Source organism: Ictalurus furcatus, chromosome 21 (assembly GCF_023375685.1).
Source record: "Ictalurus furcatus strain D&B chromosome 21, Billie_1.0, whole genome shotgun sequence".
NCBI classification, from domain to species: Eukaryota; Metazoa; Chordata; class Actinopteri; order Siluriformes; family Ictaluridae; genus Ictalurus; species Ictalurus furcatus.
In genome coordinates, this window is record NC_071275.1 from 96721 (window position 1) to 114873 (window position 18153).

The following is an 18153-nucleotide window of genomic DNA, read 5'->3' on the forward strand; positions in this document are numbered from 1 at the left end:
ATGGTTCTGTGAAACACATTATATTCAACTCCTGATCACTTTCGTTAACAATGAGTGCTTTAGACGTAATTTTTTTATTTAGCTCGGGAACAGACACAGTCTCGATATTGTGGAACCTAGGTGACGACTCAGTGCAGCAAAATCCTTTCCGTTCACCCGTATTTTCATTGAAGTCATTTGAGCATTGACTAACATAACTCTTATTGATGTTTGTACTTGTTCACGGGACATGACTAGTCATATGGTGTGTAGCTTCTTGAAGATGTTGTCTGAGAGGACAGAGGAAAGCTCTAAACTTGTATGAAAAGGGAAAGTTTCTAAAAAAATAAAAAAAAGTGATCCAGGACAAGGGAAAATATATGCTGCATTATTATATTATCTAAGAATACTATCAACTCCATTCAGTGCTCCACACTCCTATCCTATTGGTGGCGGTAATGCACCAAAAAAAACCTGGTTTGCCAACTACCAATAAAGCTTAAAAGTAGAAGAAAAGGCGTCGGATGTACCCTGGGCTGCGTCCGAAATCGTGTACTGTGTAGTAGGGTAGTAAGGTAGGAGTGTAGGGGTGATTTCGGACGCAGCCCCGGAGGAAGGTTACGTTTCTGATTGCGTCACTGGGAACGGAAAAGAGCAAAATGGAGGAGTACGCAAGGGAGCCGTGGTAAGGCTAACATATTAAAATAACTTCTTAATTTTATACATTTTAAATGTACAATTGCCTTGCTTTAGCAAATCTAAACGCACATTGTTTCAAGCTCAAAATGATTTTCAAATGAAACTCCCGTGTAGCAGTTAATTCCTGCTGTGTACAGTTCCGGTGCTCTGTTAGCTCACTTCTCATGCTATATTGTCTTGATATGACCTTGCTTTAGCACTGTTAGTACAGCTTATGCTTCTAATGCTTAGCCTTCGTGCTCCCTTATGTATAAATATGTTGATGATGGACGGCAGTTGTGGGCTGTATTTATTCTCGTAATTATAATTCTTGCTATAACTAGCTAACAAACTTGGTAGCAGGTTCTGCTTAAATAGCCACATATTAAACCTGTAATTCACGTGTCAAACTGTAATTCACGTGTCAAACTATAATTCACGCGTCAAACTATAATTCACGTGTCAAACTCAAGGCCCGCAGCCAAATAGTGTTTGTTGCCTCGATTCATTTGGTTATCCAAATTTGAAAAAGGATAATAATGAAAATTTTTATACTATCCAGAATTGACCCCAATACCGTAGCTACCGCTCGCGCTCTCAGCTACCCCTTTTTGGTTCCCAGAACATACATTCGTATGGTTTGTTTTTGGTTAGCCAGGAAAGTTTTCTTCAAGGACATAGAACGTTGTTTTAGGTTGCAGAACATTCCCCTAACGTTCTCCTAATCTCATTTTTCATAATTTATTTGAAATATTCATGCATCATTAATCATAAATAAAACAAATCAGTCTTTATGAATAATTAATCAGCACACAATCCATGTTTTTGTTGTTCCATTGTTGCATAAAATAACAAGCCATGAATCTTGGGACATTCAAAACTGTAATTATCATTTAATACATAAAAACATTTTCATAAATAAAAAATTGCAAGAGCATTGTGTCATTTAAAAAATAATGTTTAATTTATATAGTGACTTTCCAGAGCTCAAGGATGGTTTACAATAGTAATACATAAACAATCATGGACAAACACAAAAAGTAGTAGAGATGAGATCTAGAGACAGAGAGGAGTCCGAACCCAGAGGACCTGAGAGAGAGGGTCGGGTTGTAGGGGAGAAACAGTTCACTAAGATAGCAAAGTGACAAACTGTGAAGTGAACGAAAACGAAACCGGTAGCCAATGCAGTTCAGACAGGATTGGAGTAATGTGAGCTGAGTGCTTGGTATGTGTAAGAAGTCTAGCGGCAGAGTTTGAATATATTGCAACCTAGCAATAGAATTATCAGATAAACCAATGAGGAGCGCATTGTAATAGTCAAGACGTGAGGATATAAATACATGAACCAGTGTTTCAGCATCTTTGAGGCTAATGAAGGGACAGAGGCAAGCAATGTGACGAAGGTGAAAGAATCCAATTTTAGTTTATATGAGCTTCAAAGGTGAGGAAGGGATCAAAGATGATGAATAATATTTTTACAGTGATGGTTTAATGAGGGTACTATCAATGTCACAAGTAAGGTCATAAAGGATATTTTTAGTAAGTGTTGGTGTTCCAATAATAATTATATGATAATAATAAAATAATAAAATGAAAGTTTATTTATGTAGTACATTTCATACACAATGGTAATTCAAAGTGCTTTACATAAAAATTATGAAGAAAATACATGATATTAAAAATATATATAATAACAAAAAAGCAAGAAATTAGAAAAAATGCATTGAAATGAACAGGAAATAAAAAGAATAAAAAATGTAATGGGTAAAAAGGGGAAAGTTTACAGAGCTGAAATTATACAGCTCAATCAGTAAAGTGCAGCATAGTGTTCAGTCATTAAATGCAAGGCTGTATAGTGGCTATATGTGTTTTCAGTCTGGTTTTAAATGTGGCTAGAGTTTGAGCACATCTGGAAGCTGGTTCCAGCCACAGGTGGCATAATAGCTAAACGCTGTTTCACCTTGTTTTGAGTGAACCCTTGGTATTTCTAAACTGACCTGATCCTAATGATCTGAGAAGCCTGTTTGGTTTATATTCAGTAAACATATCTGTATAAACTAGTAATAGTATTTTAAAATCATTTCTGAATGTAACTGGAAGCCAGTGTAAGGTCCTGAGGACTGGAGAAATATGCTCAGATTTTCTGAATGAGTTGCAGCTATCTAATGGTCTTTTGGGGAAGACCTGTGAGAAGTCCATTGAGACTTTCATCTTTGTTTCCATGTACAGTGACTTCTGTTTTGTTGTTTTGTCTTTTTTAACTGAAGGAAATTTTGGCACATCCAACTGTTAATTTCATCAAGGCACTGGCATAAGGAGTCTATGGGGAGGGGGTGACAGGGCTAGGTAGATCTGGGTGTCGTCTGTATAGCTATGGTATACAATTTGGCTCCTCTTTTATAATTTGGCCTAGTGGGAGCATATACAGGTTGAACAGCAGTGGTCCAAGGATTGAGCCTTGTGGGACTCCATACATCATGGACGTCCACTCAGATTCATAGCTGCCTATGTTCATATAGAAACCCCTACCTTCTAGATATGACCTGAACCAGTCAAGAACCGTCCCAGAGAGCCCTACCCATTTTCCCAGGGGTTGTCGATTGTGTCAAAAGCAGTACTGAGATCCAATAATACCAGCACGTTTATTTTGCCTGAATCAGTATAGCCGCTTTTCCACCGCAGAAACTTTCCCCAGGAACTAGGGACTTTGGGAGGTACTCAGTGTTTTTCCACCACAGGGACCAGGGTCTAAATTAAGTTCCGGGTAAAATATTCAGCCCTCGCAAAGTCCCTACTCAAGAGGTGGTACTTGGGCGCTGAATATGATGATTGGTTGAGTGCACGCAGCATTTTATTTCAAGCAGCATTTTATTTCAACCACCATTTTGAAAAGTCTGTTGTGGTGCGTAAAGTAACAGGTGTTTATTGCAGTTCAAATCAACACAGTGGAGTTTCTTAAATACGTCTGATAGACCGACGACGGGGTTCAGGCCTTAAGTATTTATACCAAGAACGAAATACAGCGGGAACTGGGAACGGTGACCCACAATGAAAAGTATACTTAAAAATATCAAGTGGGTTAAGTGAGCTGGGCGTTATTCACACAGGAAAACAGTGTGCGCAGGTTCATCTCGGCAATAGCGCGTGTTCATCTCGGCAATAGCTGATAAAACCTGTTTGCTTACTTTAAGTCTAGCATTTCGAGCATTGTGAATTTGCTTTACTACCACTGCTAGTCTCTCTTCCAGCATTTTCTCAATTACCTCTTTAGCAAAGCAATACATCAGTCAACAGCAGCACACCTTGAATCTCCTCCCTGCCTCTTCTTCATGCATTGTCGTTATCAGATTTCAGAAAATAGACTGTCTGTTTTTAAAACACAGACATTTATCTAAAGCGAAAAATAAATAAATTTCATTCCGTGACCTCGGAATGAAAGACCTCAGAATCAAACTCGGGCCGCAGCAGTGAGAGTACTGAATCCTAACCACTAGACAAGTTTAGTTGCAGCAAACTCTTTTGTTACTTTTCAAAGGTTGTGTTCCAATCAGAGCCTGCTATGTGTTTTTTTTGTGTTTTTAGCTGAGCAAACATTTTACATTATTAAATCGTTAAAAAATCAGCTTACTTTGTGTCAATCAGTTTGATTGTAGCATACCTAGAAGCTTCACGTCCTCACCAAGGGCTTGTCTCGCACAGTCATATGTCACCAGACTAATTTTCCTAATCTTCCTGGTAATTTAGACCGTGTGGAAACACAGACAACAAAGATCTGGAGGTCTTATTTAACTTAATATCATTAATTATATTTGAGTGCCGTGTCTGTGCTGAGATGCTGCCGGAAACCATAACTGGACATTGTCCAAATAACTATTTAAGGATAGAAATTGGTTCAGCTGATTGAAAACAACCTTTTCCATGATCTTGCCTATGAAAGGAAAATTTCAGTAGATGAGATGTTCAGAGTGTGGCTCCGATTGTGTGCGAGTCCATTCACGTGCTGAGTTAGATCAAAAGTGTTTAAAACATTTATATGCTCTTTGGCAGTGCTGTTTTCAGAATTATCTATATGGATATTAAAATCCCCTGCAATAATAAAACAGTCAAATTCAGGTGAAGTTGCTGATAAAAGTTCTATAAAATTATCAATAAATGTTGGAGTATTTTGGGTCTATAAATAATTTTATTACAATACTAAGAGACTCAGATGACAAGTATCAGCAAGTGACACCTGCTTGCATTGAAAGACATCTTTTTTCTTTTCTTTTTTTTTTTTTAAATAATGCAGCTATTCTGTAGGGACCGATTCATTGAGGACTGTTGCACTACAGCTATCATCGAACCAATATATATGTCTGTGTGTGTGTGTGTGTGTGTGTGTGTGTGTGTATATATATATATATATATATATATATATATATATATATATATATATATATATATATAAATATATAATATGAGGGAGAGAGAGAGAGAGCATTATTTTTTATGGATGCACAAAAAGTCATAAATTAATAATAAAAACTCACTTTCACTGCACCTTTATCATTTAAAACTGGATATAAAAACTTTTTCTAGTTCAACGACAAACCTGACCTCTCTATGGGGGTACTATGTATTGAAGGCTTATATTACAGGCTCTATGGGTTTTTTTTGTTTTTTGTTTTTTGTTTTTTTAGAGATGGTAACATTAATGTGCCACAATATAACACACAAGTAGCATGAGAAAATTTGAGCTTGTCAATTATGACAGAATTTAGGAACAGTGTGAACCATGACAAATTAATTTACCTTCTGATAAACTAAATGTAATATTTTCAGTTAATTTTACAGACTGTATGCGAAAAACAACAACCCTTAACCTGTTCCACCTTGTAAACAAATGCAATAAACCTCAGTGTTCAGTCTTTGAAGTCTGCTCCTCTTAAATATATTTAAAGCTACACTATTAGACATTTTCCATGGTCATGGTTCTGGGCTGGAGTCAGTTCTCGAAACTGTGTATATTGTGTATGTATCTGAATAATCTCATATAGGATGTGATTGGGTGAGTTCATTTACCCGTCAGATGCAAAGCGCTTTAGTTTAATAGTGTTCATTACTGATGCTCCGATCAGGATTTTTACGGCCGATGCCAATCCAGGTACTAGTCTTTTTTTGTTTAATCTTTAATCAGGAGGTCATAAACAGTTAAATGTAAGCTCTCTGCTCATGGTCACTGTTAACTGAATTAAAATAATGGCAATGAGAAATACTGTTGGTTAATTGATAAATAAACAAGCATAAAATATTTATTTTTAAATACTTATTCTTAAACAATAAAGAGACTAACACAAAAATTATCCATATTAGGAAAAAGGCTAATAGCCTTCTATGGAAATAGTGAACTAAGCTTAATGTCAAATTGATATTAAATGTAACCCATAGTAATTACACATTATTTCATTTGTCATTTTATTTATATTTTAGCAAGTTATTATAATATCTATTTTTATATTAAATGATTTATTTACAACTAAGAACATTTTCTGTCTTTACATTTCATTATTTTTTTTGTTTGATTGTTTATCAGTTTTAGATGGGGTCCCCAGTACAGTGTTGCCATGTCTGCTGATAATATTGTGTTCTTGGGGGGGGGTTTAAATCAAAACATGGAAACTGGAGTGGACTTTTCTAGTGATATCTGGCAACCGTAAATTTAAATAAAGTGAATGCGCTGTCTATTAGAGTTAGTGAAGAGAGTGAAGGGAGAGCGGCAGTGCACTGTATGTTTACAGACTGAACAGTTGCTACTCTTGATTATGATTGGTGAGGAATTATGTAATAAAGAACTTTGAATTACACCCAATCTTGTAGCGTTAGCATTATTATTAATTTACTCCACCCGACGCCACTGTGTCTACACAAGCAGGTCACAGTCGCAGGTTCAGGTCATTTTGCATGATCAATAAAAGATGGCGGTTTGTGTAGGGAGTAGGGATGTCACGATACCAAAAATCTAGTAGTCGGTACCGATACCACCAAAAGTACAACATAGTCGATACCATGGTGTAGTTTTAAAAAATTAATTAATTTAAAATTTTTTATTAAAACTGGAGGACATCCTCCTCTGGCTAATACTGGCACAAAAAGAGAGGAGGGGGTATTTTAGTTATCAAACACTGTCTGACAATGACTACTAAAACAGTGCTAAGTGCTAATAACAAGTGCTGAGGTGCACTCCTAAATGCACGCACACACACACACACACACACACCCCTTATACTCTGAATGCAAGCATTAGTTTAAATTCACTGATATGGTGGCAGGACAGAAAGATTTATTAAAAGCATGAACATGTGAATAATTATTAGTGACATTAGGCTACATTTAGCTGACAGGACACGGGCTGAATGGCGATGCATGGTTGCCCATTGGGAGGTAGTTTATAACATTGCAATGTGTTAGGGTCGTTAACAAATCACTGGCTATCGCTAACATTACATGGAGCATAACGTTAGCTGATTTTACGGCCACAATGCCAGCTGCCTCAAACAAACATATAGGACCGTCTTTCAGGTGCTTCGCCAAATTCAAGGTGTTTCCTCGCTTTGTTTGAAATGAACGATAGCATCGGTGACACACCGGCAACCAACGCTACCTTTTCTCTTAACGAGCTTTCCTCTCTCTGCCTCTCAATGAGTCGGGGCGGAGCTGAACTTGTCGCCATTTTCTGTAGTTTTTCCCATGTGCTTGTAGGCGTTTTTCTTCTTCACCACTTGTGGACCGACTAAAACACTTTTTAGTATTTGCTTCCCCCCTCAGTTCCAGAAGAATTGCAACCTCGGTACCTTCATTACCAATGGTACCGATGCTACTGTAGAAAAACAAGTACCGTCACGTTTTAAGAATGTTGGTACCGACTTGGTACCAAAGTATGGGTTCTCGTGACATCCCTAGTTCAGAGTTACTCTTCATCATAATGGCTTCTCTGCAGTATTTACACACTTGTTCGGTTGACTGAGGTGATGAAAAGCAGTGTAAAAGTAACTGTTGCTCGGTGTAGATGCATTTTGGACTTCCTGTAGTTTTTATTCTGATTGTATTATACAACTCCAAACAGGTCACTCCCACCGGTGTGCCTATATATTTTTTCACAGTTGCACAAAGTACTTTTCAGTTGGAAATATGAGTGAAATGATTGCACTGTAGAACCCTGTATTAGGAGGTGTATTCTCTCCTATCAAGCGTCTCGAAGAAAAAAAAAGCAGGTCTGAAGCAGAGTTATTCGAAGTTCAATTTCGAGAAATAGATATGGAAAATGCCAAACAGCCATGTATTGAAAAGTATTTTTAAAAAATTATGTATTCATTTTAAGTTCTCTCCTAAAATTTCAAAATCCTTTCATTATTTAAAGCAAAGATATTTTGAATTCAGTGATGAACCTTAAACATTTAGCTCAACAACTGCAGAAAACTGCATCTGAATGTACAATATACAAAATTAGTTTGGGCACAGGAAAACTTCACTTCCTCCGGGGATATAAATTGTAGGTTCTGGACATTATATGAATTACTGTACTCATCCAAGGGAAGTATATATCCTACAGTTCTGGCTCAGTTTCTAGCCCAACAGGATCTTCCCCTTGTTAAAGGAGACCTATTATGACACTTTTTTACAAGATGTAATATACGTCTCGGGTGTCTCCAGAATGTGTCTGTGAAGTTTCAGCTCAAAATACCCCACAGATCATTATTATACCATGCTGTAATTACCCCTTTTTGAGTGGAAGCAAAAACTCAGTGTTTTCGTGTGTCTCTTTAAATTCAAATGAGCTGCTGCTCCCCGCCCCTTTTCTGGAAGAGGGCTCTGCCTTTACAGCTGGTGCTTCGGATACTACGGCAACAACAAATCAGGAGAACCAATATGACTGACACCGTAAATACCGGTGTTCAGCACTATATGTATGAATTATACAGACAGTAAGTGTTTTCGGGTTAAAAATAAAAATTATGACACAGTTCTGGTCTCTGTGAATACAATCGGAGACAATGTTAACTTTAGCCGCATTAGCCATGGAATTTGCTAACAAGCACATTCGGAAAGGCAATTTGCAAACATCCACAATATAAATATATCCAAAATATAAAGTGTGATTCTTAAGTCTTCTGGATATGAAGCTGGATCACGAACAGTTGGTACTGATCCATTCTTCAGAATAAACTTTTCAGCAAATCCTGCTTTGTTTTGACCCTCATTCACAAAGCAGTCTAGTGTAAAATGATTCGAACAAACATAGCTCACGCAAAAATATGGATGTATTTTTTGGGGCACATTTCCTTTAAAAATAAAACTGCCCCTGTGTGTCTTCAGTGGCTTTGATTCTGGGAGTACATAAAGACTCTTATGTTCATTCTTAGAGCCAACAACAGAACTCTTACCAAGCTGAGGCATTCTTCTTATCACTATAGCTGCTCCGCCGTGGAAAACATGGTGGACTGTGTGCAGCACACTCGACGGAGGATCTATGCTATTAGGGCAGAGTCCATCACCTGTCGTGGGCGGGGCCTGTTCCAACGTGACATCACGTTTTTGAGACACTATTTATGATTTATGGGGAATGTTAAAAAAGGAGTGGGTGGATTTTTACCATTATAGAGTGGTTGTGTACACACACTGCCAACACACATTTATGTGCAAACACCATGTAAAAGTGAATTTTGCATAATAGGTCTCCTTTAAATCAAGAACAAGTTGACGAGCTGACTGCAGAAATTACTACTAAAGAAATATGTACTATAAAATCTCTAAAAGGCTGCAAAACTCCTGGTCCGGATGGATTTTGTAATGATCTGTATAAGCTATATAATTAACTGCTATCACCATATTTAAATAGGGTTTACCACCAAGCAATTATAGATCAATCTCTGCTGTCCTCTTTAAATGAGGCAATTATTATTGTAGTTCCGAAAAAAGGAAGAAACCCAGAGGAAGTGGGTTCTTATAGGTTGATCTCACTCCTAAATACAGGTAAAAAAAAAAAACTCTGGCAAAAACTTCGGCACGAAGATGAAATGCTGTAATTGGAAACCTAATGCAACCAGATAAAACTGGCTTTATACCGAAGCGTAACTCTTCTTCCAATCTTAGGCATCTTTTCAACATCATGTTGAATCTAGCCATTCTGTCACTGGTTGCTGAGAAGGCATTTGATCAAATTGAATGGCCTTATCTATTTGCATTTTTGACGAAGTTTAACCTTGCATAATTTCATTTCATGGATGAAGTTGTTGTACTCTAGTTCATGTGCAAGAATTGTCACAAATCAAACAATATCCTCTTGTTTTGAGTTACATAGTGGTACAAGACAAGGTTGCTCGTTGTCGCCAATCTTGTTTGCATTAGCCATTGAACCCTTAGCAGAGGCTATAGAGCCCATTCTGGTATTAAACGCTACAAAAAAAAAGAGAAACCGATAATAACGTATGGCTACCTCTTTGTGTGCACCAAAACCACCTCTGGTGTTTATTGGCAAAAAGCTGTATTTTGGTTTCATCTGACCATAGAACCCGATCCCATTTGAAGGTACAGTAGTGTCTGGCAAACTGAGGACACTTGAGTTTGTTTTTGGATGAGAGTAGAGGCTTTTTTCTTGAAACACTTTGTAAGAAAAATTATGAGGATTTCAAAGATCTCAAAGAATAACTTTATTGCAGCATGGCACTGACAAAGTATAATAAGCCTTTCGGGTTAATCTGAGTCAAAGTGAACCCTGAACAATATCAGCACAGACGTTTTATACTGTATTTCAAACCAGGTTTTCTGCACGTGATGTAAATGAGGTTTCACTTTAAATGTAAATTACAGATAGCCTTTGATGTGATAACTTTCCATTCTCATAGTACTGATGTTGTTACAGGTGTGACCCCCAAATGGTGAGGTAGTAGGATTGTCTAGACACATGTCTTTCAGAATGATAACTACGTATATATATATATATATATATATATATAATATATATATATATATATTATATAATATAATATAATATAATATAATATAATATCTTGAAACATTGAAACATTTGGCTATGATGGGGTGAGGGCAACTGGTCTGAAGTCATTGAGGTCTATAGCTAATACTACTTACCATGACAAATAATAAATAATTTTCAAGTTGTATGCCGAATTCTCCTTTAAGATTTTATGGGAAAATAAACTCAAATTATTTGGAGGATTGCTGTGCAATTCCTACATTCTCATTGATAGCTGTTAAAGGTGAAAGTACTTTGTTAGAGTTCTTACTTTTAGTACAATACTTTCATGGAAAAGCATGTAGAAATATATATATTTTTTTAATGGTTTAAGCCGTGACCTCAGCTCAAAATTATGTGGCTGAGGAAACCTTTGGAAAACTTCCTTCCAAAGTGGAATGCTTGTTTGTCTTTCAGATGGGTCTCTTGTGAGTTATTTTAGAGACCTCCCCCAATGCTCCTTCACTCAGCCCTCAGCCAACATGCTAATACCACAACTTTAGTATTCTCATAAGAGCATAATATATATAAAGCACAGCAACTGCACTTATGAACATCCTCAAATCATTATGAGCTGAAATACTCATGTGTATAGTGTTATATAAATGCACTTGAAAGTAATGTCATGTCGTCTTGGCTAATGCTAACTCTAGTTGAACAACCATGGGTTCTGGGGGAGCATATTTACACCGATCAACCATAACATTAAAACTGTGCACCTAATATTGTGTAGGTACCCGTTGTGCTGCCAAAACAGCTCTAATCCATTGAGGCATGGACTCCCCGAGACCTCTGAAAGTATGCTGTGCTATCTGGCCCAAGACGTTAGCAGCAGATCCTTTAAGTTGTGGGGTGGGGCCTCCATGGTTCGGATTTTTGTGCAACACATCCCATTGATGCTCATACGGATTGAGATCAGGGATATTTGGAGGCCAATTCAACACCTTGGACTCTGTCCATTCCTCAAACCATTCCTGAACAAACAATTTTTGCAGTGTGGCAGGGTCAGCATGGGCACCGGTCTGTGGCTACGCAGCCCCATATACTGCAAGATGTGATGCACTTTCACAGCTGTGATGCATGTTTATTCTGACACATTTCTATAATAGCCAACTTTTTCAGCAATTTGAGCTACAGTAGCTCTTCTGTGGGATCAGACCAAACGGGCTAGCCTTCGCTCCCCACGTGCATCATTGAGCCTTTGGCTCCCATGATTCCGTTGCCGGTTCACCAGTTGTCCTTGCTTGGACCACTTTTGGTAGGTACTAACCAGTGCATACCAGGGAACCCTCCACAAGACCTGCCATTTTGGAGATTCACTGACCCAGTCATCTCGCCATCACAATTTGGGACTTGTCAGTCTCTCAGATCCTTGGCCATTTGTCCTGATTCCAACACACCAACTTCGAGAACTGACTGTTCACTTGCTGCTTAATATATCCCACTCCTTGACAGGTGCCATTGTAACGAGATAATCAATGTTATTTCTGTCACCTGTCAGTGATATTAATGTTATGGATGATCGGTGTATGTTCGTGGGTGGGAATGGAGGTGGCCTCAAGGGAGTAAAAAATCAACAACTCTTATTCAACTCCACCTACTTAACTAAACGAGACCTAATCTTGTGAAATTTTGTCAAATCTTAGCTAACACCTTTAAATGCCATTTTGTGTTTATTAAAGTACAAGTGAGAGAAACATGCTGTACACAGCTAAAAATTTATGTGAGTACATCAGCAAGTAATTTCCATGTTTTTTGGACCACTTAAGGAAGCACTGGGAATGATCTTCAGGTAGGATGAAGTGCAACAGATTGAGCATCAGTGGCTGCACACGCAAATGGACTGGGGGAAAGATGGACGCTTTTTAAGCACTGGAACACTTGCATTGAGTGAAATGGAGATCATGTAGAATTTTTTGTAACCGCCATTTGCAACAATCTATGCAAAATAAAAATAAGGATTTTCATTTGGCTCACCTTTGATCCTTTCTTTTAGCCCGTGGAGGATAGTGGACGACTGTGGGGGTGCCTTCACCATGGGAGCCATAGGTGGAGGAATATTTCAGGCTGTCAAAGGCTTTAGAAATTCACCTTCTGTATGTTTGGCTGTTTTATCCTTTTGAATCCTTTTTTGAATCTTTTACATTTTTTGTGTGAAAATGCTTTTTTTGGAATCTCAACCATGTCTGTTAATTTAGTCTTATGATTTTATGGATTTATGGTTTTTATCATAGGGCATTAACCACAGGTTGAAAGGGAGCTTGACAGCCATCAGGACCAGGGCTCCACAATTAGGAGGTATGAATACACTGTATGTGAACCTCAGCGTTATTGAGTCCTTTGTCCAATCCTCCGTGCTGTGAACAGTTTTTTTCTATCAAACAGCACAGCTAGGCAACAAATGCAAACCAGGTACCATCTGTATCCTGGCTTGCATTGCTTTCCCATCACATAACACTAAGATTTTCTTTTTATGTAAGATCAAGCTGCATAGCAATAAGAAAATGTTGCTGTAGTTAAATTAATAATAATTAATCTGAAACATTCATTTAAATTGTGGTTTAAACTGCTTAAATTTGTTTTCAATCCTGCCCTCACCAGGAAAAAAAATACTTTAGAAGAAACATTGGGCCAGCAGAGAAGCCATTCAAACCTGAGGCATTACAGGACAATTCGGACAATGACTGTGTTTAATCACTCAGCAGTCTAAACTATTTTTAATTCCATTTGTACTGTATTTCCCAGCTTGGCTCTTATGATACCTCCCACAGGTACAAGAAGGGCACAGGTACATGAGTATGACATGGATTAATTGCAGATGGAAATAGTGACATGAAGGATTGAGTAATATACTGATCTGTTTAGTGGAAAAGCACTAAGTATTATACAGATCATAATTGATCAACATAACTGAAACCAAGTTTTCAGTTCATTAATTGAATATTTATTTAGTATGGTAAAAATTTTGCATGTACAAGTGACAGTTCAAATTACTAATGCAAAATATCCTAATTTTAAGTGGTATTTGTTGTGATAGATAAGGAGAGGTGGCCAAGAAATATGTTTTCTGTATAAAATGTGTATTATTCTGAAATGCAAACACGTCGATTCTGACTGCTGCAGGAAGCTTTGCTGTATGGGGTGGGCTTTTCTCAATGATTGACTGTGGCCTAGTTAAAGTGCGCGGAAAAGAGGACCCCTGGAACTCGATAACTAGTGGTGCCATGACAGGTGCTATTCTTGCCGCAAGAAGTAAGTATATAGTTGAGCATTCATATTATATTTGTTTGTAAGTTGAGTGTAAAAATACAGTTTGTGAGATGTTTATTTTATTATTAATCATTGAAAGAATTTAAATAGACTGTAATTATAGAATGGCTATAGACACACCAGTTTTCTCTTTTGGCTGTCTACTGCCTTTGTTTACGCTTGGTGTGTCAAGTTGATGCTGACTAAAGTTCTCTGTCATTAGACGGGCCTGTGGCTATGGTTGGTTCTGCAGCTATGGGGGGTGTACTGCTAGCATTGATAGAAGGTGCTGGAATCCTTCTCACAAGGTTTGCTTCATCACAGCTCCCAACTGGTAAGTGTGCAAAATATGAGTGTGGCTTGTAGCATATCTTACCAAGGTTAAAAATATTTTACCTTGAGACCTTAAAGAGCCAAGGAATTAATTTCTGTAATTTTTGTCAGGTCCACAATTTGCAGAGGAACCACCCTCAATGCCTGCCTCATCCTTTGGTGATTATAGGCAGTACCAGTGAGCAACCACATCATTTTCAAGCCATATAATTAATATTCCATAGAGCACTGATGGAACTCGTCCATTTAAGCACATGCTAGTGCAATCTACCAGTAAAGATGTTTGTTGGAGAATGAAAAAGGAAAAGCCAAAAGCCTTTTCCCCTTCTGGAAGTATCTTCTGCAGTATAGATTTTCACATTCTCAGCCAGTTTTCTTTTCTCCCTATTTAAATCCAGGGTCTCTATTGCTTGGACAGGAGCAGATGATTCTTTTGCTTCCTTGTTGATGAAGTGTCTGTTGTTTTTCCACATTGTTTTAGTAATAACGAATAAAGACAAATTTCAGGAGAATTCGACATTCAAGAAAACTTAAACGTTTCTTAAAGTATGCTGTTTGTCTTGATGTGTGAATGTAAGCATCTTTGCCTGTACATATAATGGTTGAAAATGTTTGCAGTTGTAAAATATTTTGCCAGTAGGCCCTTCTGGAGAGAGTTGTAAATTAATTTCTTTACCATCTGAACATATCCGTATACCACTCATTTTTGAAGCAGATATTTATTTTGTAACGGAAGTAAATTGTGTTCATGTAATAACTCACTTTGACATAGTACAGTATGTATTTCAGGTTAAACAAAAGAGTTTTTGAGTGGTAGAAATGAATAAAACTGAGCTGGATACTCTACTGAATAAACTATTGTTGCTATGGTTGTTACCTTTGTGCTTTTAAACTAATTTATATTTAAACTAACATGGAAATAACCATTCGATTTTTGTGAACCCAAATCTCAAATTATTTTAATATGTACAAAAGCAAAAATAACTTCAGTCACAAAGCAGTTGGCATATTCTAGAGGAAGTGGGCACATATAAGTATGCCATAAAAATATTAACAAAATTACATCAATTTATTTGGGTGCGCAAAGCTTGGATGTTTTCCCCGTGCTTCAGGGGTTTCCTCCAGGTGCTCTGGTTTCCTCCCCAAGTCCAAAGACATGTGTTGTAGGTTGATTGGCATCTCATAATTGTCTGTGGTGTGTGTTTTCGTGATTGTGCTCCGCGATGGGTTGGCACCCCGTCCAGGGTGTCCCCCGCCTTATGCCCAGAGTCCCCTGGGATGGGCTCTAGGCTACCTGTGACTCTATGTAGGAAGATGGATGGATGTATAAAATAACTGTATAAGCAATCACTGTGTTTTTAGATTTGGTATTTTTCAGTTAGAATTATTTTGGACAAAATGATCCCACAGTATATAAAACAATGCTTTATACCAGTTGCAAACATAATGTTCATCTGTCACCCTGTGTAAGCTTAGCAATACCCCTTGCTTCTCATCAAAAGATGGATTCATGAACACTAAATTACAAAGGAAATGTAACCATTTTCTTGCTGTTATCTGGGAAGGATTTTGGATTATCAGTTATTTGAGGCTTAAGGAACCCAATTTTAAGGCAACCTTAAATTCTGTCCGTGACTGAGGAGTAATTCTTGCAAAGTTTACGTTGAAGAGACACTTGTATTATAGTTCGGAAGTGGCTCCATTGTAGAGAATCGTATGTGCTAAGGAACTTATGACCTTGATTTCAACAGCTGCAAGTGAATAATTTGGCTCAGGTCTGAAATTTGATGTGAGCACTCCTTTTAGTGAAAAATGGCCAAGTAAAATAGAAATAATAGATTGCTTGGTGATTTCATCAGAAAGATATATATATATATATATATATATATACACACACACACACACACACACACACACACACACACACACACAATAGACATTGTCTCAAAGCAGCTTTACAGAAACATATAAACACGGTATACAGATTTTAAATGTGCAAATTTATCCCACTTGACCAAGCTGGTGGCAAGGAAAAACTCCGTAAGATGTTAAGAGGAAGAAACCTTGAGAGGAACCAGACTCAGAAGAGAACCCATCCTCATCTGGGTAACAACAGATAGTGTACAAAAGTTCATTATGGTTTTATATGAAGTATGTTTGGCCTTAGAAGCAACCGTAGTCCCAGCAATCTGGAATTGGAGTAGATGAGAGCTCCATCCAGGGAAAGGAAAGTTCACTATGGTTTTTATATGAAGTCTTTGTTGAACTAGTCCACTTGTCAAAGGAGACCCGAGTACAAAACTGCATGTGGTAATTGCAGTCTCAGGGCCATAATAGCAACCGTAGTCCCAGCAACCACAGTGTGTGTGTCCATCTGGAATTGGAGTAGATGAGAGCTCCATCCAGAGGTAGGGCTTCCGAACGGATCAGGTAGGTCCAGAGAGCAGAAAGGATCAGGATCACTAGCATCTCCATAAAATCGTGTGGCTCAACAGAAGGGGAGAAGAGATTGGTAAGACTATGCTTAGCCCACCAGAAAGTCTACTCATGGTAAGCTTGAGTAAACAAATACGTTTTAAGCCTAGACTTAAACACTGAGACTGTGTCTGAGTCCCGAACACTAATTGGAAGACTGTTCCATAACTGTGGGGCTCTATAAGAGAAAGCTCTTCCCCCTGCTGTAGCTTTCGCTATTCAAGGTACCGTCAAATAGCCTGCATCTTTTGATCTATGTAGGCGTGGTGGATCATAGAAAACCAAAAATTTGCTTAGATACTGTGGCACAAGACCATGTAGTGCTTTATAGGTCAATAATAGTATTTTATAATCAATGCAAGATTTCACTGCGAGCAAATACAGTGTGGATAAGATCGGGTAGATGTGGTCGGATCTTCTGGTTCTAGAAAGGACTCTAGCAGCTGTATTCTGGACTAACTGGAGTTTGTTTATGCTCCTTCTGGATCATCCAGACAGTAAGACATTATAGTAATCTAGTCTAGAGGTGACGAAAGCATGAGCTAATATTTCTGCATCATGTAGTGACAATATATTTCTTATCTTAGAAATATTTCTGAGATGAAAGAAGGCTATCCTAGTAATATTATCTACATGAGCATCAAATGATAGACTAATAATCACACCAAGGTCTTTTACTGCTGCACATGATGAACAGAAAGTCCATCCAGAGTTACTATAAGATCAGAATGATTACTTCTAGCTACATGTGGTCCTAGTACAAGAACTTCTGTCTTATCAGAATTAAGTAAAAGGAAGTTAATAAGCATCCAATGTCTAATGTCCTTTACACATTCCTCAACTTTATTAAGCTGCTGTCTGGCTTTACTGAAACATACAAGTGTGTGTCATCAGCATAACACACACAGTGGAAGTTGTTGAATAGAAATCTCAAATTGTTTTTGTTATCTCCTATTAAGGTGGAGAGAGACACTCTCCTTCCATGCTATTTGGAATACTACCAATTTGGTTTGACACCATCTACCTATATCTAGGTGTGTCTGTGTGTCTGTGTGTCTGTCTCTCTCTCTCTCTCTCTCTCTCTCTCTCTCTCTCTCTCTCACGATTCATGATTCAGCATCCCTGGAGTAGAGAGGGTTTAGGCCCTACAGTGGCAGCTTGGAAGTGCTGGGGCTTGAACCCCTGACCTTCCGATCAGTAACCCAGAGCCTTAACCTCCAAGCCACCACTGGCCCCACAATGAATCTTCTTTCCGGGTGTAGGCCTCTTTCTGTGCAGCTTAATCTACACCTTCAACAATATCTTCCTGCTTTCTTACACAATAAGTCTAAATACAACGATCAGATGCACTAGACTTCTTGGTAGCCATATAAGTACTGTATCTATGGAGTATAATGAAGAATTAACTAAATATGATGGAAAAAAAT

At 37.9% G+C, this 18153-nt stretch overlaps 1 protein-coding gene across 1 annotated transcript; it reads left to right on the plus strand.

The window, feature by feature from the left end:
• Positions 1–495: 495 nt before the first annotated feature.
• Positions 496–15118, plus strand: timm17a (translocase of inner mitochondrial membrane 17 homolog A (yeast)). Its single transcript, XM_053653289.1, has 6 exons — positions 496–664; positions 12666–12765; positions 12904–12967; positions 13793–13921; positions 14142–14252; positions 14363–15118. The coding sequence occupies exons 1-6, from the start codon at positions 639–641 to the stop codon at positions 14431–14433; spliced, it is 501 nt and encodes a 166-aa protein (XP_053509264.1). The 5' UTR covers positions 496–638; the 3' UTR covers positions 14434–15118.
• Positions 15119–18153: the final 3035 nt, after the last annotated feature.